At 35.1% G+C, this 24,914-nt stretch overlaps 2 protein-coding genes across 2 annotated transcripts in view; both read left to right on the forward strand.

Moving 5' to 3' along the window:
* Positions 1-24,914, forward strand: part of LOC136855124 (uncharacterized) — a 174,356-nt gene that overhangs the window by 62,684 nt on the left and 86,758 nt on the right. The window lies entirely within an intron of this gene.
* On the forward strand, positions 11,970-24,220 carry LOC136828217 (mucin-2-like). Its single transcript, XM_067086064.1, has 4 exons — positions 11,970-12,027; positions 14,391-15,239; positions 20,930-21,487; positions 23,514-24,220. The coding sequence occupies exons 1-4, from the start codon at positions 11,970-11,972 to the stop codon at positions 24,218-24,220; spliced, it is 2,172 nt and encodes a 723-aa protein (XP_066942165.1).

Genomic DNA, 24,914 nt, shown 5'->3' on the forward strand with positions numbered 1-24,914 from the left:
AGGAATTATTATTGTTGAACCCTTGTCACTGAAGTCACACACAAAAAGGCGGATAATCATTATATGACATTTGTAACAAATTCTTATGTAGCATCTTCTATTATGGAAAATTCATGAAAAAAATTAGGACAACGTTTGTGTGTGCAGATGTTGATAAAAAAACATAACTGTTGAATAAGACAGCAAAATTTCTTAACTTTGGAGAGAAATGTAATACTTAATTACTATTAGTATAAAAAAAATATCTGGTGTCTGTCTCACTAAACATAACATTGCTGATGCATTTGATGGATGCATATTTCAAAATACAAATAACTTTTTTTATTTTGATAGATATGCAAGCATTAAAGTCTCTGAGGAAAATTTGCATTTTCTAGATAATAAAGGAAAACCGGAATGTTTGTCATTGTTTTTCTTAACGGGAAAAAGGACTTTATTCTTGTTTTAAATTTCTATAAGTAACTTCAATTAAGAAATCAGGATCAATTAACAATTATGCTCCTCAACATTATGATCTGATCAGGTTAATCACCGAAAGTTCATAAGCAAAAAGTATTACATATGTCTCGCTGCTTATTGCTTTATGAATGAGTATGTAAATGCAAATGGTATTCTGAAATGAGGTTTTGATTGATAGGTTCAAGTAGTTCCAGTGCATCGATCAGTGTATCAAGTCCAACCTTTACTACAACAACTGCAACACCAACAACTACTACTGGATCGTCTACAACGACAATACCTACTCCCACCTCCTCAACAACTGCAACAACAGGTACTTCTACAACAGCACAACACGAACATCAACAACTGCAACAGTTGCAACAACAACTACAACAACTGCACCAACAACAACCACTGGATCGTCAACAACAACAACAACCACTAATAACACCAGTAACTACTACAACAACTGGACCATCAACAACTACCAAAATATAACAATAACTACCACTGGACAATCTACAACAACTACCAATAATATAACACCAACTACAACCACTGGACCATCAACAACTACCAATAATATAACAGTAACTACAACCACTGGACCATCAACAACTACCAACAATATAACAACAACTACCACCACTGGACCATCAACAACTACCAATAATATAACAGTAACTACAACCACTGGACCATCAACAACTACCAACAATATAACAGCAACAACAATCACCACTGGACCATCAACAACTACCAATAATATAACAGCAACTACAACAACTGGACCATCAACAACTACCAACAATGTATAACAACTACTACACCACTGGACCATCAACAACTACCAATAATATAACAACAACTACCACAACTGGACCATCAACAACTACCAACAATATAACAACAACTACCAACAACAACTACAACACTGGACCATCAACAACTACCAACTGGACCATCAACAACTACTGGGCCAATATAACAACAACTACAACAACTGGACCATCAACAACTACCAACAATATAACATCAACTACAACAACTGGGCCATCAACAACTACCAACAATATAACAACAACTACAACAATATAACAACACTACAACTACTACCATTGGTACTCCAACAACAACTACAACTACTACTACACAACCACTGAGTAGTTCCTTCAGTAGCAGCAGTTTAGGTCAGTTCTTTGATAGTAGTTTTTTTTATTCCAGGTTATATTCCAAAAATTATTCCTATTCTAATTATATAGAATTTACTTAATTCTCTTCCAGTTAATGTCATTACAGAGTACAATTTATTTAATCATCTTTTTAAAAGCTAGTTAACAAATATTTTTCCTCATCTAACAAGCTTTTCTGAAGGTTTAGATAAGGAAAATAAGAAATAGCATAAAGATGTTATTGGAAATAACTGAAAGATTATAAAATTCTTTAGAATTGGATAAATTTGTTTAATCTATAGGTTTTACCAACGGAAACATTGAATAAAAAAAAAATGAAAATAATATTAGGTTACATGCTTGCCAGTGATTTCCGATTTCTCCATCAAGAGAAATGCATGTTTCTACCATTTCATTATTCATCCTTTTTTTACCCACTTGATAAAAGACTGTTGTAATTGCCTAAAAGGTATAAGGATTGTTTTAGTGAAGGCTGTAAGCAAAATGATGGGGACAGAGTGGATGAAAGTATCAAACCTTGTGGATATGTTTTTAGGTCTTGTAGCAACAATTTTTATATGATCCACAAAATCAATCTCAGCTGATGTTCTCACGTGTCATGTATCAGAAAAGATGATGCAACAGATGTAAAAACTCAGCAAAAAGTTTGTTCATCTTACTAATGGTTAATCTTTATTAATCAATTTGTATTATTTTGACAAATTAAATACACAGAAATCCAAACAGGCTATCTAAAAGAATCTGTATGAAAGAAGAGAGAATGAAGAACATATTCATAAGTGAGCATGGTGTATAATGCAATGAAAAGGACAATTTATCTATGCAGATTATGGTTGGCTTACTGAGATGCATTTTGCTATATTAAAATGTCTCTCCGCCAGCGGGTAATGCTAAATCTATTTTTTTTTTATATGCAAACGTAAGTAAATCTGTAATTAAACAAAAATGCTCATGCTATCTTTCACAATGATCGTTGTGCAATATTAAACTAAATTATAGACTGTTATCAAACCAAAATGCCGAAAACAATATGAGAGTGGTATCAACACATGAAAACTGTAATTACTGTAAATTTAAAACACCAATACCATAAATTTAAGATAGCATAGTATTATACTCTCAAAGAAGTATGGTACAAAGGATTAAAGGCTCAATGTTCAGTCGTTGAGCAGTAGCTTTGCTGTAAAACGTTTGATTTCATCAAGTCAAATGTTTATATGAAATTGACATCTAATTCTTCATGCAGTTACACTTGCAAAGGTCTGTACATCTCCACTGGGATTTTTTGCAGGAACATCTTCCAGTACAGCCAGCAGCAGCTTTGCAGCTACACTTAGCAAATTCACTACAAACTTCTGAAGTAATTGGTAAAGTTGTCCACCGTGGAATCCAACAATAAGTGGTGGCGTCCATTTTCGAACCCCCATCTTTCTGGAGTTGGTATTTGCTGCTGAGATTGATTGCTTGTTGTCCAGATTCCAGCTTGGTAGACACAACGCTTTGTGTGTTGCAGGAGGGCACCTTGTGTGGGAGGAATAGTGTCCATGGTTTTGCTTTGTTGGCAAAACATTTCCCTGCGAGCCTCATTTACAGTCCCAAGTCCGCTTTTCTTCTGGTACATAAGTACGATGAAGTGTTCCAGAAGTTTGAAGTTCACTTCTTTGAAAGGGTGACTGGTGATGTCATTGAAGGCCTTGGTCACATCAGGAAAAGATTTTCAAGTCTCCCAGGCACACCTTTTTCCTTTTCCAAGAAAGGCTGATACTGCATCGCAGCCTGTGAAGCTGTGGAAAACTGGCGGGGCAGTTGACACTTCTTTGCCAAGAGTTAGGGCCAGAGTGTTGAAATGAATGTAAAAAAGCTCCTTCCTGTGCCAAACCCAACATAACTGCTCAGTGTTGGCCATATGTCTTACAGGTGGTAAAACTTGCTAATCAATATGATAATAACATTGTTGTCCACGGTGCGAACAAAGTAAGTCTTTGATTCTTGCTGTAATACATCTTCCGCATGGAAGAGTATTCTGGTACCGGCCTCTTCATGGTTGCAGGCATGTATGATGTGGTCGCCTCCTCTGATGGCAACATTGTCTCCTTGTGTCACCACCCATTTTTTACCAGTAGGAAATTCACTGCTTTCAATCTTCTTGGACAGAAATTCAAAGAATTCCTCCTTGGTTTCTGCATCATGAAGAAAGTCCTTCCCTGTTCTGGGATTTTGTTTTTGCCGGACACCTTCCTTCTCATGCCTTTTCTACTGTTTTCTCTAGCAGAACCTTTGATACTGTTTTTGAGATACCTGTCCCAAACAGTGTCAATCTGTCTGCAGTCTAAAGCTGATGCCGCACATGAGGCAAGAACACATCGACAGAGTAGTCCTCAAATGTCTTCACGCCACTAACAGGTAGAAGGTGCACCTTCAAGTGCATCAAAACCTTCTCATCAAAAGTCTAGTGTAGATCTTTCTCATATGTTTTCTCCAAAGATGAGAGTAGTTTAGGAGGAGCGTCAAGGACTATCATTTCTGGATGTTGCTCATCCTCATCGAGTTCCCCAAGGCTTCTACTAGTTCAGTGGTGTCACATGGCTGAACATCGTTCAGTAAGTGTGGAGCAGATGTTTCTACTGTCTGTGTTAAATAGTAAACAGATTAGAATTTTTTTCCGAGACGAAGTTACCCTCTGTCAGACAAAGAGGGAGTTAATGGGTGGTTTTCATGGCTGAAAAATGAAGCCATATCAGACCCTCTGTGTTATGCCACTATGTATACTGTGGAGAAAAGGTTGACATCAGTCTTCAAATTTGCAACCATGTCTGCTTGTTTGTTTTGTCTTTGGGAGTTGGACACTTGAACAGATGCAAAGAGTTCTTAGTCGTTTTTGTGCAGTTGCAGATTACTGTCTGACATATTGTAAGTGTAACCTGTGATTCTTAAATTTCTTGATTTTTCAAAGTAGGTCCTTTCAACATCACTGAAACCAACATTTTCAGTGTTGATGGTATTGAGTCTTCTTGGCAATTAGGTGGAAAGTTTGCATCAAAATGAAATCCTTAAAACTTGAAAATGTCCTATTTGACAATTATGGCAGCTTTCGCCAAAATGAAAGCATTTCCACAGTCAGTGAAGGCTTGTTTCAGCATTTGCCTTATTCCTTGATCAAAAGTAAGCTTCACATTTTATCCAATCTTTTGTTGTTTTGATGTAGGAAAGAAGTGGCGAATTTGTTCTTTGAAGCACACTTTGTTGACTTCTTTCTGAATTCCAAGTGCAGCTAGATGTGCTTCATACATGTACCGCAACTCAGAAAACTTGAAGCAGATAAACCAATCTTCTACTGAAGTCTCTGTGCAGCTTATCAACTCAATAAAGTCCAGAGCTTCTTTTTTCTTTTTTTCCATTTGACTCCCATCAGAATCTTTTTGTTTTCTTTGAAACCTTAAGAAAGTGCGATAACGGTTTCGGAACTCAGTGAGACAGTTCAAATGGTACATGCCATCTACAGCTGCTACATCTCCAACAGCAATTCTTGATAGTACTGCTGTATCCTGTAGGTCAGTTGCCATTCGTCTGATGTTCTGGTCAGCACCCATTGTCATAAATTCATGTTAGCTGGCCGTCATACTTTGAACAAAACATACAATTGTTCTTTGTCACTGCATAACGAAGCTTCTGTCGCTTTTCTTGCAGACCTTCAAACGATGTTCGTCCTATTTCAAAATCTCTTTTTACTTTTGCTCGTTCTAACTTGCATTTGCTTAACTTGCCATAACAAGTTCTGTGCCACTGAGCCTGGTTATTGACCAGGTCGTCTGCTGTGATGCTTTCGTTAAAGAGAATAGTCACAGGTAGCATGCGCACTCCCCGACATTCACTGACGGTATTCAGAAAGTTTTTATATGGATGCGACTTGCCTTGATTACCACGGGCCTTCAAGGGGCAGTTCAACTTCTCATTAGTTTTTTGTTGGCAAATCAAACAAGTTTGCCAATCCATCCTTCATGCACTATACAGTAGGTCAGCCCTGAAACAGAGCAAATGATAGAAGATATATTTTTAAAACAAACAATTACAAAATACAAAATTATAATTCTTAGTTTGTTTTAGCCAATTCTTAGATGGCTCATTTCAAATAATGAATCTCTTTGATGAGCTCTTTTTCATTTGATTAATGTCGGTTGTCAAAGACACGACCACAACCAATAATTTTTCCACTGTCGCCACGCTTTGTGATTTAAATCGTCTGCTTCTCGGAAACTATTGCTGTGCTACCTTGGAACATATCAAAATTTGCAAGTGTAAAGCATGAAGACCCCCTAGAAAAAATATGCTACTTTTGTGCGCTCTGTCCCCATTTCATCAAAAATGGGTCTTACAGCCCTCATTATTTGAATTTCCCCACTCATGTATGCCTTGTAATTTCACTTTCTAAAATATCCACTCATCTTCATTCTTACATCTCATTGGTCTCACTAAATTTGGTGTGGGTGTCCAAACTCTTCTTGCACAAACAGGGACCCAGCTGTCATCACCACATAATTTTCTCTCTTAGATGGTGTGAAAGTTATACATAAACCATTTCCAATTCACCCACATCATTATCCTATTTACATATGGAATGTTCACATCTTACCTAATGTACCTAATATCATTTCACTCTCTATCTTGCCATGTATCTCCTAATATTTCTTTTACAGCTTTACTCTCAAATCGACAAGATGTTTTAAAACGTTTTCTCTGTCAAAAAAGCTATTCATATTTGCACAGGAATATAGATAGAAGAGGGAAATTCGAATGTTAAAATTCTGCTTATTTCACGAGTTTATGTTATTTTCTTTGTTATATTAATAAGCACGCATTATAGTCTATTTTCCATATAACTAAATCATTTACTTTTTTCTATTCATTAAATTCCCAACGATGACTCATACAAAAACTGATGTGTTGATAGCGAAAAGAAACTCTTAAATGTTGTCTTGATACTCTAAATATATTTGGAAAAATATGGGAATGTTGTACAGATATAAAAAAAAACCAACAAGGGAATTTTCTTGATTCATTAATGAATGTTAGGGTATACAGCCAAACTCTGTGATACTTTTAGCCATTTAGTTGTGAAGACAGAGAAAAGAGTTGGAATGGTTCTATATCAGATGGAAGAAACGAAGCAAGGATGGATATAAAGTACAAGACAAAAAGGTGGGTGCAGCTTAGGGTCGACGTGTCGGCTGTAGCACCCCACAAGGAATTGTTATTGTTAAACCCTTGTCACTGAAGTCACACACAAAAAGGCGATAATCATTATATGACATTTGTAACAAATTCTTATGTAGCATCTTCTATTCTGGAAAATTCATGAAAAAAATTAGGACAACGTTTGTATGTGCAGCTGTTGATAAAAACATAACAGCTGAATAAGACAGCAAAATTTCTGACTTTAGAGAGAAATATAATACTTACTTATTAGTATAAAGAAAATATCTGGTGTCTGTCTCACTAAACATAATATTGCTGATGCATTTGATGGATGCATATTTCAAAATACAAATAACTTTTTTTTTTATTTTGATAGATATGCAAGCATTAAAGTCTTTGAGGAAAATTTGCATTTTCTAGATAGTAAAGGAAAAACCGGAATCTTTGTCATTGTTTTAAATTTCTGTAAGTAACTTCAATTATGAAATCAGGATCAATTAACAATTATGCTCCTCAAAATTATGATCTGATCAGGTTAATCACCGAAAGTTCATAAGCAAAAAGTATTACATATGTCTCGCTGCTTATTGCTTTATGAATGAGTATGTAAATGCAAATGGTATTCTGAAATGAGGTTTTGATTGATAGGTTCAAGTAGTTCCAGTGCATCGATCAGTGTATCAAGTCCAACCTTTACTACAACAACTGCAACACCAACAACTACTACTGGATCGTCTACAACGACAACACCTACTCCCACTTCCTCAACAACTGCAACAACAGGTACTTCTAATACAACAGCAGCGCCGCCTGCAAGTACATCAACAACAACAGTTGCCACACCAACCACATCAAGTGTAACACCAACTACAACCACTGGGCCATCAACAACTACCAATAATATAACAGCAACTACAACAACTGGACCATCAACAACTACCAACAATATAACAACAACTACCACCACCGGACCATCTACAACTACCAATAATATAACAGGAACTACAACGACTGGACCATCAACAACTACCAACAATATATCAACAACTACCACCACTAGACCATCAACAACTACCAATAATATAACAGTAACTACAACAACTGGACAAACAACTACCAACACTAAACAACAACTACAACAATGGACCATCAACAACTACCAACAATATAACAGCAACTACAACAACTGGACCATCAACAACTACCAACAACAATATAACAGCAACTACAACAACAAGTACTCCCAACACTACAACTACTACCATTGGTACTCCAACAACAACTACAACTACTACTACACAACCGCTGAGTAGTTCCTTCAGTAGCAGCAGTCTAGGTTAGTTTTTTGCTAGTAGTTTTTTTTATTTCAGGTTATATTATACAAATTATTCCTATTCTAATTATATAGAATTTATAATTGAACAATTAATATGATTACAGAGTACAATTTATTTAATTATCTTTTAAAAGCTAGGTAACAAATATTTTTCTCATCTAACAAGTTTTTCTGAAGGTTTGGATAAGGAAAATAAGAAATAGCATACAAGGTATTATTGGAAATAATTGAAAGATTATAAAAGGGTTTACAATTGCACCAATTTATTTATTCTGTAGGTTTTACCAACGGGAACATTGAATAAAGAAAAATATGAAAATAATGTTAGATTACATTTTTGCCAGTGATTTCCGTTTTCTCCATCAAGAGAAATGCATGTTTCTACTATTTCATTATTCATCCTTTTTATACCCACTTGATAAAAGTCTGTTGTCATTGCCTAAAAGGTATAAGGATTATTTTAAATTTCCCCTGTCATGTATATGCCTTGTATTTTTTAGTTTCTAAAATATTATCAAACCTTCATTCGAGATGCTTTTAGGTCTTGTACAACATTTTTGTGGGTGTCCAAAAATCTTCTTGCTGAGGGACCCACCTTCATCACCACAGAATGTTTCTCCGAAAAGATGGTGTGAAAGTTATTTAAAACCATTTCCAATTCAAAATTTATCCCATTTACTAAATGCTTCAATATTATATTGACTCATCTTTGTCTCCTAATATTTCTTTTACAAATTAAATCGACAAGATCTTAAAATGTTTTATCTATCAAAAAAAAAAATTCATGTTTGAACAGAATAGATATAGAAGAGGGCAAATTAGAATTTTATTTCTACTTATTTTACGAGTTTATGTTATTATCTTTGTTACGTTAATATACACGCATTATAGTCTCATTTTCATATAACTAAACCATTTAACTTTTTCATTCATTAAGTTCTAAACGATGACTTATACAAAAACTGGTTTGTGCTGATAGAGAAAAAAACTTTCAATGCTGTCTTGATGCCTAATGCTTTTGAAAATATTTTGTATTTATAAAAAACCAACAAACTTGATTGATTAATAAATGTTAGGATATAAAGAAAATCTGTGATACTATTAGCCATTTAGTTGAAAATCAGTTGTTGGAGTGGTTCAATCAGATGGAAGAAATTATAGCCTAGATATAAAGTAAAAACCTAAATGCCGCAGACAATACGAGAGTGGTATCAACACATGGAAAACTGAACCCTTGTCACTGAAAACAAAAAACAGATAATAATTATATGATATTTATAACAAATTCTTATGAAGCAAAAATTATGGAAAAAAATGATAAAAATTAGGACAAAGTTTCCATATGTGCAGCTGTTGATAAAAAAACAACTGTTGAATAAAACGCAAAATTTCTCAACTTTAAATGAAATATAATGAAACTTATCATATAAAGAAAATATCTTCATGCTGTCTCACTAAATATTAATATTACTGATGCATTTGATGGGTGCACATCTTCAAAATACAAATAACAACAAAAGATTTGCAGCTACATTAGATAATTCTTTGAGGAAAATTTGCATTTTCTAGATAGTAAACTTGGTAATTTTATCATTTTCTTAAAAGGGTGAAGGACCATTATTCTTTACTGAATTTCTCTGGAACTTCAATTTTCTGTATAAAAACAATTGCTCTGTATTATGAACTGATCAGGTTACTCACCGAAAGTTCATAGACAAAAAGTAATATAGATGTCTTGTTGCTTAGGGCACCTGAATGAGTATGAAATGCAAATGGTATTCTGAAATGAGTTTTGATTGATAGTTCAAACAGTTCCAGTGCATCGATCAGTGTATCAAGTCCAACCTTTACTACAACAACTGCAACACCAACAACTACTACTGGATTGTCTACAACGACAACACCTACTCCCACCTCCTCAACAACTGTAACAACAGGTACTTTGAACAGGCGACTGATGATGCCATTGACCACCTTGGTCAACCACATCAGGAAAATTTTAACAAGTCTCCCAGGCAACAACTTTTTCCAAGAAAGGCTGATACTACATCACTGGAGCCATCAACAACTGTAACAGTAACCAAACTGGCACCAACAACTACCAACAATGGACCATAAGTTGACATTCCATCAATGCCAAGAGTTATGGCCAGAGTGTTGATATGAATGCAACAAAAGCTCATTCCTGTGCCAAACCCAACATAACTGCTAGTGTTGGCCATGTCTTATCAACAACTTGCCAATCAATATAAATAACATTTCAACTGCCAACTGCACCACTGGAATCAACAACTACCAGTCTTTATTCAGCAACTGTAACAACTTGCACATCAAAAGTATTCAATGGTAACAGCCTACACGGTTGGGCATGTACTAATAATATAACAGCAACTACTGATGGCAACAACAACTTGTGTCACCACCCCTTTTTTAACAGTAGGAAATTCACTGGACAGAAAAGTCAAAGAATTTCAATTTTTTTTTATATCATGAACGAAAGTCCTGCCCATCAACTGGGACCAATTGTTTTATAACACCTTCCTTCTCATGCCTTTTCCTCTCTTTTTTCTAGCAGAACCTTTGATAAAAATTTGAGATACCTGTCCCAAACAGTGTCATCCCTGTCTGCAGTCCGAAGCTTGTTGCTGCACAACTACAAGAACACATCGACAGAGTAGTCCTCAAATGTCTTCATGCCACTAACAGGTTTAGAAGGTGCAATTTATTTATTCTATAGGTTTTTTTAACAAACATTGAAACAGAAATTATGAAAAGTATCTATTAGATCTTCACTCATATGTTTTCTCCAAAGATGAGAGTAGCTTAGGAGGAGCGTCAATTATCATTTCTGGATGTTGTTCATCCTCATCGAGTTCCTCTAAGGCTTCTATCAGTTCAGAGTTGTCAAATGGCTGAACATCGTTCAGTAAGTGTAGAGCAGATGCTTCTAAAACAGTAAGCAGATTAGAATTTTTCCGAGACGAAGTTATCCTCTGTCAGACAAAGAGGGAGTTAATGGGTGGTTTTCGTGGCTGAAAAAATGAAGCCATATCAGACCCAGTGTTGTGCCACTATGTATACTGTGGAGAAAGGTTGACATCAGTCTTCAAATTTGAAACCATGTCTGCTTGTTTGCTTTTGTCTTTGGGAGTTGGACACTTGAACAGATGCAAAGAGTTCTAAGCCGTTTTCGTTCAGTTGTAGATTACTGTCTGACATATTGTGAGTGTAATCTGTGATTCTTAATTTCTTGATTTTTCAAAGTAGGTCCTTTCAACATCACTGAAACCAACATTTTCAGTGTTGATGGTATTGAGTCTTCTTGGCAATTAGGTGGAAAGGTTGCATCAAAATGAAATCCTTAAAACTTGAAAATATTCTCTCTGATAATTTTAGTAGCTTTCTCCTAATGGAAGCATCCCCACAGTCAGTGAAGGCTTGTTTCAGCATTTGCCTTATTCCTTGATCAAAAGTAATCATCACATTTTAGACAATATTTTGTTCTTGTGCTTTGGGAAAGAAGTGGAGAATTTGTTTCTTTGAAGCACACTTTGTTGACTTCTTTCTGAATTCCAAGTGCAGCTAGACGTGCTTCATACATGTGCCGCAACTCAGAAAACTTGAAGCAGAAAAATCCATCTTCTACTGAAGTCTCTGTGTAGCTTGTCAGCTCAATAAAGTCCCGAGCTTCTTTTTTTTTCTTTTTTTCCATTTGACTCCCATCAGAATCTTTTTGTTTTTTTTTTTGAAATCTCAAGAAAGTGCGATAACGGTTCCGGAACTCAGTGAGACAGTTCAAATGGTACATGCCATCTACAGCTACTACATCTCCAACAGTAATTCTTGATAGTACTGCTGCATCCTGTAGGTCAGCTGCCATTCGTCTGATGTTCTGGTCAGCACCCATTGTCATAAATTCATGGAGCTGGCCGTCATACTTTGAACAAAAAATAGAATTGTTCTTTGTCACTGCATAACGAAGCTTCTGTCGCTTTTCTTGCAGACCTTCAACAAATAGTCGTGCTATTTCAAAATCCCTTTTTCCTTTTGCCCGTTCTAACTTGCATTTGCTTAACTTGCCATAACAAGTTCTGTCACTGAGCCTAGTTATTGACCAGGTCGTCTGCTGTGATGCTTTCGTTAAAGAGAATAGTCACCGGTAGCATGCGCACTCCCCGAAATTCACAGACGATATTCAGAAAGTTTTTATATGGATGCGACTTGTCTTGATTACCACGGGCCTTCAAGGGACAGTTCAACTTCTCACTAGTTTTTCGTTGGCAAATCAAACAAGTTTAACAATCCATCCTTCATGCACTATAGGTCAGCCCTGAAACAGAGCAAAAGATAGAAGATATTTTTTTTTAAAACAAACAATGACAAAATACAAAATTATAATTCTTAGTTTGTTTTAGCCCTGTTGCTTCTTGGATGACTCATTTCAAATAATGAATCTCTTTGATGAACCTTTTTTTATTTAATTAATGTCGGTCGTCAAAGACACGACCACAACCAATAATTTGTATGCTGTCGCCACGCTTTTTGATTTAAATCGTCTGTGTCTCGGAAACTATTGCTGTGCTACCTTGGAACATATCAAAATCTGCAAGTGTAAAGCATGTAGACCACCTAGAAAAAATATGCTACTATTGTACACTCTGTCCCATCTCATCAAAAATGGGTCTTACAGCCCTCACTATTTGAATTTCCCGTCATGTATGCTTTGTAATTTCACTTTCTTAAATATCCACTCATCTTCATTCTTACATCTCATTGGTCTCACTAAATTTGGTGTGGGTGTCCAAACTCTTCTTGCACAAACAGGGACCCAGCTGTCATCACCACATAATTTTCTCTCTTAGATGGTGTGAAAGTTATACATAAACCATTTCCAATTCACCCATATCATTATCCTATTTACATATGGAATGTTCACAACTTAATATTATCATTTCACTCTCTATCTTGTCATGTACCTAATATTATCATTTCACTCTCTATCTTGCCACTTATCTCCCAATATTTCTTTTACAGCTTTACTCTCAAATCGACAGGATGTTTTAAAATGTTTTCTCTGTCAAAAAAGTTATTCATATTTGCACAACAATATAGGTAGAAGACGGCAAATTAGAATGTTAAAATTCTGCTTATTTCACGAGTTTATGTTATTGTCTTTGTTATATTAATAAGCACGCATTGTAGTCTAATTTCCATATAACTAAACCATTTAATTTTTTCTGTTCATTAAATTCCCAACGATGACTCATACAAAAAACTGTGATGTGTTGATAGAGAAAAGAAACTCTTAAGTGCTGTCTTGATACTCTAAATTTATTTGGAAAAATATGGGAATGTTGTACAGATATAAAAAAAAACCAACAAGGGAATTTTCTTGATTTATTAATGAATGTTAGGATATACAGCCAAACTCTGTGATACTTTTAGCCATTTAGTTGTGAAGACAGTGAAAAGAGAGTTGGAGTGGTTCTATATCAGATGGAAGAAACGAAGCAATAATGGATATAAAGTAAAAGGCAGAAAAATGGGTGCAGCTAGGTGCAGACGTGTCGGCTGTAGCACCCCACAAGGAATTATTATTGTTGAACCCTTGTCACTGAAGTCACATGCAAAAACGCGGATAATCATTATATGACATTTGTAACAAATTCTTATGTAGCATCTTCTATTATGGAAAATTCATGAAAAAAAATAAGGACAACGTTTGTATGTGCAGCTGCTGATAAAAAACATAACTGTTGAATAAGACAGCAAAATTTCTTAACTTTGGAGAGAAATGTAATACTTAATTACTATTAGTATAAAAAAAATATCTGGTGTCTGTCTCACTAAACATAATATTGCTGATGCATTTGATGGATGCATATTTCAAAATACAAATAACTTTTTTTTTATTTTGATAGATATGCAAGCATTAAAGTCTCTGAGGAAAATTTGCATTTTCTAGATAGCAAAGGAAAAACCGGAAAGTTTGTCATTGTTTTTCTTAACTGGGAAAGAAGGACTTTATTCTTATTTTAAAATCTATAAACAACTTCAATTAAGAAATCTGGATCAATAAGCAATTATGCTCCTCAACATTATGATCTGATCAGGTTACTCACCGAAAGTTCATAAGCAAAAAGTATTACAGATATCTCGCTGCTTATTGCTTTATGAATGAGTATGTAAATGCAAATGGTATTCTGAAATGAGGTTTTGATTGATAGGTTCAAGTAGTTCCAGTGCATCGATCAGTGTATCAAGTCCAACCTTTACTACAACAACTGCAACACCAACAACTACTACTGGATCGTCTACAACGACAACACCTACTCCCACCTCCTCAACAACTGCAACAACAGGTACTTCTAATACAACAGCAGCAACGCCTACAAGTACATCAACAACAATAGCTGCCACACCAACAACATCAAGTGTAACACCAACTACAACCACTGGACCATCAACAACTACCAATAATATAACAGTAACTACAACCACTGGACCATCAACAACTACCAACAATATAACAACAACTACCACCACTGGACCATCTACAACTACAAATAATATAACAGTAACTACAACGACTGGACCATCAACAACTACCAACAATATATCAACAACTACCACCACTGGACCATCAACAACTACTAATAATATAACAGCAACTACAACAACTGGACAGTCAACAACTACCAACACTGTAACAACAACTATCACCACTGGACCATCAACGACTACCAATAATATAACAACAACTACGACAACTGGACCATCAACAACTACCAACAATATAACAACAACTACCACCACTGCACCATCAACAACTACCACCAGTGGACCATCAACAACTACCAATAATATAACACCAACTACAACAACTGGACCATCAACAACTACCAACAATATAACAGCAACTCCAACAACTGGGCCATCAACAACTACCAACAATATAACAACAACTACAACAACAGGTACTCCCAACACTACAACTACTACCATTGGTACTCCAACAACAACTACAACTACTACTACACAACCACTGAGTAGTTCCTTCAGTAGCAGCAGTTTAGGTCAGTTCTTTGATAGTAGTTTTTTTTATTCCAGGTTATATTCCAAAAATTATTCCTATTCTAATTATATAGAATTTACTTAATTCTCTTCCAGTTAATGTGATTACAGAGTACAATTTATTTAATCATCTTTTTAAAAGCTAGTTAACAAATATTTTTCCTCATCTAACAAGTTTTTCTGAAGGTTTGGATAAGGAAAATAAGAAATAGCATAAAGATGTTATTGAAATAACTGAAAGATTATTAAAGAGTTTAGAATTGGATAAATTTGTTTATTCTATAGGTTTTACCAACGGAACATTGAATAAAAATAAAAATGAAAATAATATTAGGTTACATGTTTGCCAGTGATTTCCGATTTCTCCATCAAGAGAAATGCGTGTTTCTACCATTTCATTATTCATCCTTTATGCCAACTTCATAAAAGGCTGTTGTCATTGCCTACAAGGTATATTGACTGTTTTAGCGAAGGTTGTAAGCAAAATGATGGGGACAGAGTGGACGAAAGTATCAGACCTTGTGGAGATGTTTTTTAGGTCCTGTAGAAACAATTTTTGATATATTCCACAATCTCAGCTGATGTTCTCACGTGTTATGTATCAGAAAAGATGATGCGACAGATGTAAAAACTCAGCCAAAAGTTTTTTTCATCATATTAATAGTTAATATTTATTGATCAATTTGTATTATTTTGACAAATTAAATACACAGAAATCCAAACAGGCTATCTACAAAGAATCTGTATGAAAGAAGAGAGAATGAAGAACATATTCATAAGTGAGCATGGTGTATAATGCAATGAAAGGGACATTTTATCTATGCAGATTGTGGTTGACGTAGATACATTTTGCTATATTAAAATGTCTCTCTGTCAGCGGGTAATGCTAAATCTGTTTTTTATGTGCAAACCTACGTAAATCTGAAATTAAACAAAAATGCTCTTGTTATCTTTCAACATAATCCATGTGCAATATTAAACTAAATTATAGTCCTATTATCAAACCAAGATGCCGAAAACAATATGAGAGAGGTATCAAAACATGAAAACTGTAATTACTGTAAATTCAAAACACCAACACCATAAATTTAGGAGATAGCATAGTATTATACTCTCAAAGAAGTATGGTACAAAGGATTAAAGGCTCAATGTTCAGTCACTTGAGCAGTAGCTTTGTCTTTAAAACGTTTGATTTCATCAAGTCAAATGTTTATTTGAAATTGACATCTAATTCTTCATGCAGTTACACTTGCAAAGGTCTGTACATCTCCACTGGGATTTTTGCAAGAAATCTTCCAGTACAGCCAGCAGCAGCTTTGCAGCTACACTTGGTCAAAATTCACTATTTCTGAAGTAATTGGAAAGTTGTCCACCGTGGAATCCAACAATAAGTGGTGGCGTCCATTTTCGAACCCCATCTTTCTGGAGTTGGTATTTGCTGCTGAGATTGATTCCTTGTTGTCCAGATTCCAGCTTGGTAGACACAACGCTTTGTGTGTTGCAGGAGGGCACCTTGTGTGGGAGGAATAGTGTCCATGGTTTTGCTTTGTTGGCAAAACATTTCCCTGCGAGACTCATTTACAGTCCCAAGTCCGTTTTTCTTCTGGTACATAAGTACGATGAAGTGTTCCAGGAGTTTGAAGTTCACTTCTTTGAAAGGGTGACTGGTGATGTCATTGAAGGCCTTGGTCACATCAGGAAAAGATTTTCAAGTCTCCCAGGCACACCTTTTTTTTCCAAGAAAGGCTGATACTGCATCGCAGCCTGTGAAGCTGTGGAAAATTCATGGCAGTTGACATTTCTTTGCCAAGAGTTAGGGCCAGAGTGTTGAAATGAATGTAAAAAGCTCCTTCCTGTGCAAACCCAACATAAATGTTCAGTGTTGGAGATATGTCTTGCAGGTGGTAAAACTTGCTTATCAATATGATAATAACATTGGTTGTCCACGGTGCGAACAAAGTAAGTCTTTGATTCTTGCTGTAATGCATCTTGATGGAAGAGTATTCTGGTATTTCTTCAAAATTGCAATGATGGTCGCCTCCTCTGATGGCAACATTTTCTCCTTGTGTCACCACCACATTTTTACCAGAAGAAATTCACTGCTTTCAATTTCTTCTTGAGGAGAAATTCAAAGAAATTTGTTTTCTGCATCATGAAGAAAGTCCTGCCCTGTCCTGGGATTTTGTTTTTGCCAGACACCTTCCTTCTCATGGACTTTTCCTCTTTTTTTTTAGCAGAACCTTTGATAACTTTTTTTGAGATACCTGTCCCAAACAAACAATCATCCCTGTCTGCAGTCTTATGCTGATGATGCACATGAGGCAAGAGTTCATCGACAGAGTAGTCCTCAAATGTCTTCATAACAGATGTATTCACATCTGTTGCTCATTGCACCTTCTCATCAAAAGTATCGTGTAGATCTTTCAATGTGGTTTCTCCAAAGATGAGAGTAGTTTGATTGAAGGACTATCATTTCTGGATGTTGCCATCCTCATCGAGTTCCCCAAGGCTTCTACTAGTTCAGTGGTGTCACATGGCTGAACTTCGTCCAGTAAGTGTGAAGTTGCTTCTACTGTCTTTGTTAAACAGTAAGCAGATTAGAATTTTTTCCGAGATGTAGTTACCCTTTGTCAGACAAAGGAGGGAATGGGTGGTTTTCGTGGCTGAAAAATGAAGCCATATCAGACCCTCTGTGTTATGCCACTATGTATACTGTGGAGAAAATCAACACATCAGTCTTCAAAATTTGCAACCATGTCTGCTTGTTTGTTTTGTCTTTGGGAGTTGGACACTTGAACAGATGCAAAGAGTTCTTAGTCGTTTTTGTGCAGTTGCAGATTACTGTCTGACATATTGTAAGTGTAACCTGTGATTCTTAAATTTCTTGATTTTTCAAAGTAGGTCTTTTCAACATCACTGAAACCAGCATTTTCAGCGTTGATGGTATTGAGTCTTCTTGACAATTTGGTGGAAAGGTTGCATCAAAATGAAATCCTTAAAACTTGAAAATGTCCTCTATGATAATTTGAGCAGCCTTCGCCAAAATGAAAGCATCTCCACAGTCAGTGAAGGCTTGTTTCAGCATTTGCCTTATTCCTTGATCAAAAATAAGCATCATATTTTTTCCATCATTTTGTTATTGTGCTGTAGGAAAGAAGTGGAGTATTTGTCCTTTGAGACACACTTTGTTGACTTCTTTCTGAATTCCAAGTGCAGCTAGACGTGCTTCATACATGTACCGCAACTCAGAAAACTTGAAGCAGAAAGATCCATCTTCAGTGAAGTTCCATGTAGCTTGTCAGCTCAATAAAGTCCTATTTTCTTTTTTCCATTTGACTACCATCAGAATCTTTTTGTTTTCTTTGAAACATCAAGAAAGTACGATAACGGTTCCGGAACTCAGTGAGACAGTTCAAATGGTATATGCCATCTACAACTACTGGATCGCCAACAGCCAAAATAGTACTAATCCTGTAGGTCAGTTGCCATTCGTCTGATGTTCTGGTCAGCACCCACTGTCATAAATTCATGCAGCTGGTCATACTTGAACAAAACATACAATTGTTCTTTGTCACTGCATGACGAACCATCAGTCGCTTTTCTTGCAGACCTTCAAAACGATGGTCTAGGTTTCAAAATTTTTTTCCTTTTGCTCGTTCTAACTTGCATTTGCTTAACTTGCCATAACAAGTTCTGTGCCACTGAGCCTGGTTATTGACCAGGTCGTCTTCTGTGATGCTTTCATTAAAGAGAATAGTCACAGGTAGCATGCGCACTCCCCGAAATTCACTGACGATATTCAGAAAGTTTTTATATGGATGCTTTTTAAAAACTAGGGACAGTTAACAACTAGTTTTTGTTGGCAAATCAAACAAGTTTTTCTGATCCATCCTTCATGCACTATAGGAAAACAGAGCAAAAGATAGAAGATATTTTTTTATTAAAACAAACAATTACAAAATACAAAATTATAGTTCTTAGTTTGTTTTAGAACTTCATGGCTCATTTCAAATAATGAATCTCTTTGATGAGCTTTTTCATTTGATTAATGTGGTTGTCAAACAAAACAACCAAAATAATTTTTCCACTGTCGCCACGCTTTGTGATTTAAATCGTCTTTTCCATCAAGAAATTGCTGTGCTACTTGGAACATATCAAAATTTGCAAGTCCTAAAGCATGAAGACCCCTTAGAAAAAATATGCTACTTTTGTGCACTCTGTCCCCATTTCATCAAAAATATACAGCCCTCACTATTTGAATTTCCCCCACTCATGTATGCCTTGTAAATTTCACTTTCTAAAATATCCACTCATCTTCATTCTTACATCTCATTGGTCTCACTACATTTGGTGTGGGTGTCCAAACTCTTCTTGCACAAACAGGGACCCAGCTGTCATCACCACATAATTTCTCTCTTAGATGGTGTGAAAGTTATTTTAAACCATTTCCAATTCACCCACATCATTATCCCATTTACATATGGAATGCTCACAACTTACCTAATATTATCATTTCACTATCTTGCCATGTATCTCCTAATATTTCTTTACAGCTTTACTCTCAAATCGACAAGGATGATTTAAAATGTTTTATCTTTCAAAAAAAAATTCATATTTGCACAGCAATATAGATAGAAGAGGGAAATTAGAATTTTCAGTTACTACTTATTTCATGCGTTAATGTTATTGTCTTTGTTACGTTAATATACACGCATTGTAGTCTAATATTCATATAACTAAACCATTTGCTTTTTCCAATTCATTAAGTTCCCAACGATGACTCATACAAAAAACTGGTAATGTGTTGATAGAGAAAAGAAAATCTTAAGTGCTGTCTTGATGCTCTAAATATATTTGGAATATATGGGAATGTTGTACAGATATAATTGATTTTTCTTGATTCATTAATGAAAGTTAGGATATACAGCCAAATTCTGTGATACTTTTAGCCATTTAGTTGTGAAGACGGTCAAAAGAGAGTTGGAATGGTTTTATATCAGATGGAAGAAACGAAGCAAGGATTGATATAAAGTAAAAGGCAGAAAAGTGGGTGCAGCTAGATGCCGACGTGTCGGCTGTAGCACCCCACAAAGAATTATTATTGTTGAACCCTTTTCACTGAAGTCACACACAAAAAGGCGGATAATCATTATATGACATTTGTAACAAATTCTTATGTAACATCTTCTATTATGGAAAATTCATGATAAAAATTAGGACATTTCTATGTGCAGATGTTGATAAAAAACATAACTGTTGAATAAGACAGCAAAATTTCCTGACTTTAGAGAGAAATATAATTCTTAGTTATTAGTATAATATCTGGTGTCTGTCTCACTAAACATGATATTGCTGATGCATTTGATGGATGCATATTTCAAAATACAAATAACTTTTTTTATTTTTATAGATATGCAAGCATTGGTCTTTGAGGAAAATTTGCATTTTCTAGATAGTAAATGAAAAACCGGAATCTTTGTCATTTTTTTCCTTAAAGGGGAAAGAAGGACTTTATTCTTGTTTTAAATTTCTATAATCAACTTCAATTAAGAAATCCTCAACATTATGATCTGGTCTGGTTACTCACCATAAGTTCATAATCAAAAAGTAATATAGATGTTTCGTTGCTTATTGCTTTATGAATGAGTATGTAAATGCAACTGGTATTCTAAAATGAGGTTTTGATTGATAGGTTCAAGTAGTTCCAGTGCTTCGATCAGTGTGTCAAGTCCAACGTTTACTACAACAACTGCAACACCAACAACTACTACTGGATCGTCTACAACGACAACACCTACTCCCACCTCCTCAACAACTGCAACAACAGGTACTTCTAATACAACAGCAGCGACACCTACACGTACATCAACAACAACAGTTGCCACACCAACCACATCAAGTGCAACACCAACTACAACCACTGGACCATCAACAACTACCAATAATATAACAGTAACTACAACAACTGGACCATCAACAACTACCAACAATATAACAACAACTACCACCACTAGACCATCTACAACTACTAACAATATATCAACATCTACCACCACTGGACCATCAACAACTACCAACAATGTAACAGTAAGTACAACAACTGTATCATCAGCAACTACAAACAATATAACAACAACTACAACAATTGGATCATCAACAACTACCAACAATATAACAGCAACTACAACAACTGGGCCATCATCAACTACCAACAATATAACAACAACAAACTACAAACAACTACCAACAAGTATTCCCACCAACTGCAACTACAACTACCACTGGTACTCCAACAACAACTACAACTACTACTACACAACCGCTGAGTAGTTCCTTCCAGTAGCAGCAGTCTAGGTTAGTTTTTTGCTTGTTTTTTTTTAATTTCAGTTATTTTTAAATTTCCTATTCTGTTTATATAGAAAAATCATTCCTCTTTTATTTATATTGAACTGATTACAATTAATTTAATAATCTTTTTAAAAGCTGGGTAACAAATGTTTTTTCTCATCTAACAAGTTTTTCTGAAGGTTTGGATAAGAAAAATAAGAAGTAGCATAGAAGAAATTATTGAAAATAATTGAAAGATTATAAAAGGTTTAGAAGTAGATCAGTTTAATTATTCTATGCGTTTTGCCAACAGGAACATTGAATAAAGAATAAAGAAAAAATTAAAATGATGTTAGGTTACAAGTTTTCCAGAGATTTCCGTTTTTTCCGTCAAGAGAAATGCATGATTCTACTATTTCATTATGCATTCTTTTATACCCACTTGCTAAGTCTGTTCTCATTACCTAAAAGGTATAAGGAATGTTTAAATTTCCCCCTCTCATATATGCCTTGTATTTTCACTTTCTAAAATCTCCTCTAACCTTCATTCGTACAGCTCATTGGCCTCACTACATTTGGTGTGGGTGTCCAAACTCTTCTTGCACAAACAGGGACCCAGCTATCATCACCACATAAGTTTCTCTCTTAGATGGTGTGAAAGTTATTTATAAACCATTTCCACTTCACCCACATCATCATCCCATTTACATATGGAATGCTCACAACTTACCTAATATTATCATTTCACTCTCCATCTTCCCATCTGTCTCCTAATATTTCGTTTACAGCTTTACTCTCAAATCGAGAAGACGTTTTCAAATTTTTTATCTATCAAAAAAATTATTCATATTTGAACAGTCATACATATAGAAGAGGGCAAATTAGAATTGTAAATTTCTACTTATTTTACGAGTTTATGTTATTATCTTTGGTACGTTAATGTACACGCATTATAGTCTCATTTTCCTATAGCTAAACCATTTAACTTTTTCATTCATTAAGTTCTAAACGATGACTTATACAAAAAACTGGTTATGTGCTGATAGAGATGAGAAACTCTTCAATGCTGTCTTGATGCCCTAAATATATTTTAAAAATTTGGGAATGTTGTATGGATATAAAAAACCAACAAGGGATTTTTCTTGATTGATTAATAAATGTTAGGATATAAAGCCAAACTCTGTGATACTTTTAGCCATTTAGTTGAAAAGACAGTGAAAAGAGAGTTGGGGTGGTTCTACATCAGATGGAAGAAATGTAGCAGGGATAGATATAAAGTAAAAGACAGAAAAGTGGGTGCAGCTAGGGGCCGACGTCTCGGCTGTAGCACCCCACATGGAATTGTCACTGAAGTCAGACACAAAATGGCAGATAATCATTATATGATATTTGTAACAAATTCTTATGAAGCATCTTCTATTATGGAAAATTAATGATAAAAATTAGGATAAAGTTTCCATATGTGCAGCTGCTAATAAAAAACAACTGTTGAATAAGAAAGCAAAATTTCTCTACTTTAGAGAGAAATATAATATATAGTTATCAGTATAAAGAAAATATCTGGTGTCTGTCTCACTAAATATTAATATTACTGATGCATTTGATGGATGCATATTTCAAAATACAAATAACTTTTTAAAAGATTTGCATACATTAAAGTCTTTGAGGAAAATTTGCATTTTCTAGATAGTAAACTAAATACCGGAATCTTTATCATTGTCTTTCTTAAAGGGGAAAGAAGGACCTTATTCTTTTACTGAATTTCTGTAAGTAACTTCAATTTAAAAATATGTATAAAAAAACAATTATGCTCCTCAATATTATGAACTGATCAGGTTACTCACCGAAAGTTCATAAGCAAAAAGTAATATAGATGTCTTGTTGCTTACAGCTTTATGAATGAGTATGTAAATGCAAATGGTATTCTGAAATGAGGTTTTGATTGATAGGTTCAAGTAGTTCCAGTGCATCGATCAGTGTATCAAGTCCAACCTTTACTACAACAACTGCAACACCAACAACTACTACTGGATTGTCTACAACGACAACACCTACTCCCACCTCCTCAACAACTGTAACAACAGGTACTTCTAATACAACAGCAGCGACGCCTACAAGTACATCAACAACAACAGTTGGTGTTGCCACACCAACCACATCAAGTGTAACACCAACTACAACCACTGGACAATCAACAACTACCAATAATAACACAGTAACTACAACCACTGGACCATCAACAACTACCAATAATATATCAACATCTACCACCACTGGACCATCAACAACTACCAATAATATAACAGTAACTACAACCACTGGACCACCAACAACTACCAACAATGTGACAGTAAGTACAACAACTGGACCATCAACAACTACCAACAATGTGACAGCAACTTCAACAGTTGGACCATCAACAACTACCAACAATATAACAACTACCACCACTGGACCATCAACAACTACCAATAATATAACAGCAACTACAACAATTGGACAATCAACAACTACCAACAATGTAACAACAACTACCACCACTGGACCATCAACAACTACTAATAATATAACAGCAACTACAACAACTGCACAGTCAACAACTACCACTACTACCACTGGTACTCCATTTCAACAACTACTACTACACAACCGCTGAGTAGTTCCTTCAACTGGACCATCAACAACGACCAAAATTATTCCTATTCTGTTTATATAGAAATTACCAACTTACAGTTAATATAAACTGAGTACCATTTATTTATCAAAAACAACTATTTTTCCAACAATATAACACCAACTACAAGATATTATTGGAAATAACAAAGGAAAAGGTTTATTTACAACAATTATTCTACCCAAAAAGAATAAATAAAAAAATATAATGTTAGCAACTAGTGATTTCAACAAGAAGTGCATGTTTCTACCACTTCATTTTGCATCCTTTAACCCACTACATGAAAGTGTGTACTCATTGGTATAGGGACTGTTTGAATTTCCAACAACAACTTGTAACTTTTAGTTTCTAAAATATTCCTCTCATCTTCATTCAATGCCTCATTAGTCTCACTACATTTAGTGTGGGTGTCCAAACTTCTTGCACAAACAGGGACCCAGTGTCATCACCACAGAAGTTCTTTGATAGTAGTTTTTTTATTTTCATCCACATCATTATCAGGTTTATGGAATTCCAGAAATTACCTATCTCCTAATATTTATTTACAGATAAATCGACAAGAATTTAAAATGTTTTATCTTCAAAAAAAAATTCTCCTCCAATCAATACGAAGAAAAATAAATTTTCTGAGTATAATTTATTTAATGTATCTTTTAAATTGTAGCTAATTTCATAA

The sequence above is a fragment of the Macrobrachium rosenbergii genome, chromosome 3 (assembly GCF_040412425.1).
Source record: "Macrobrachium rosenbergii isolate ZJJX-2024 chromosome 3, ASM4041242v1, whole genome shotgun sequence".
Taxonomy (NCBI): domain Eukaryota; kingdom Metazoa; phylum Arthropoda; class Malacostraca; order Decapoda; family Palaemonidae; genus Macrobrachium; species Macrobrachium rosenbergii.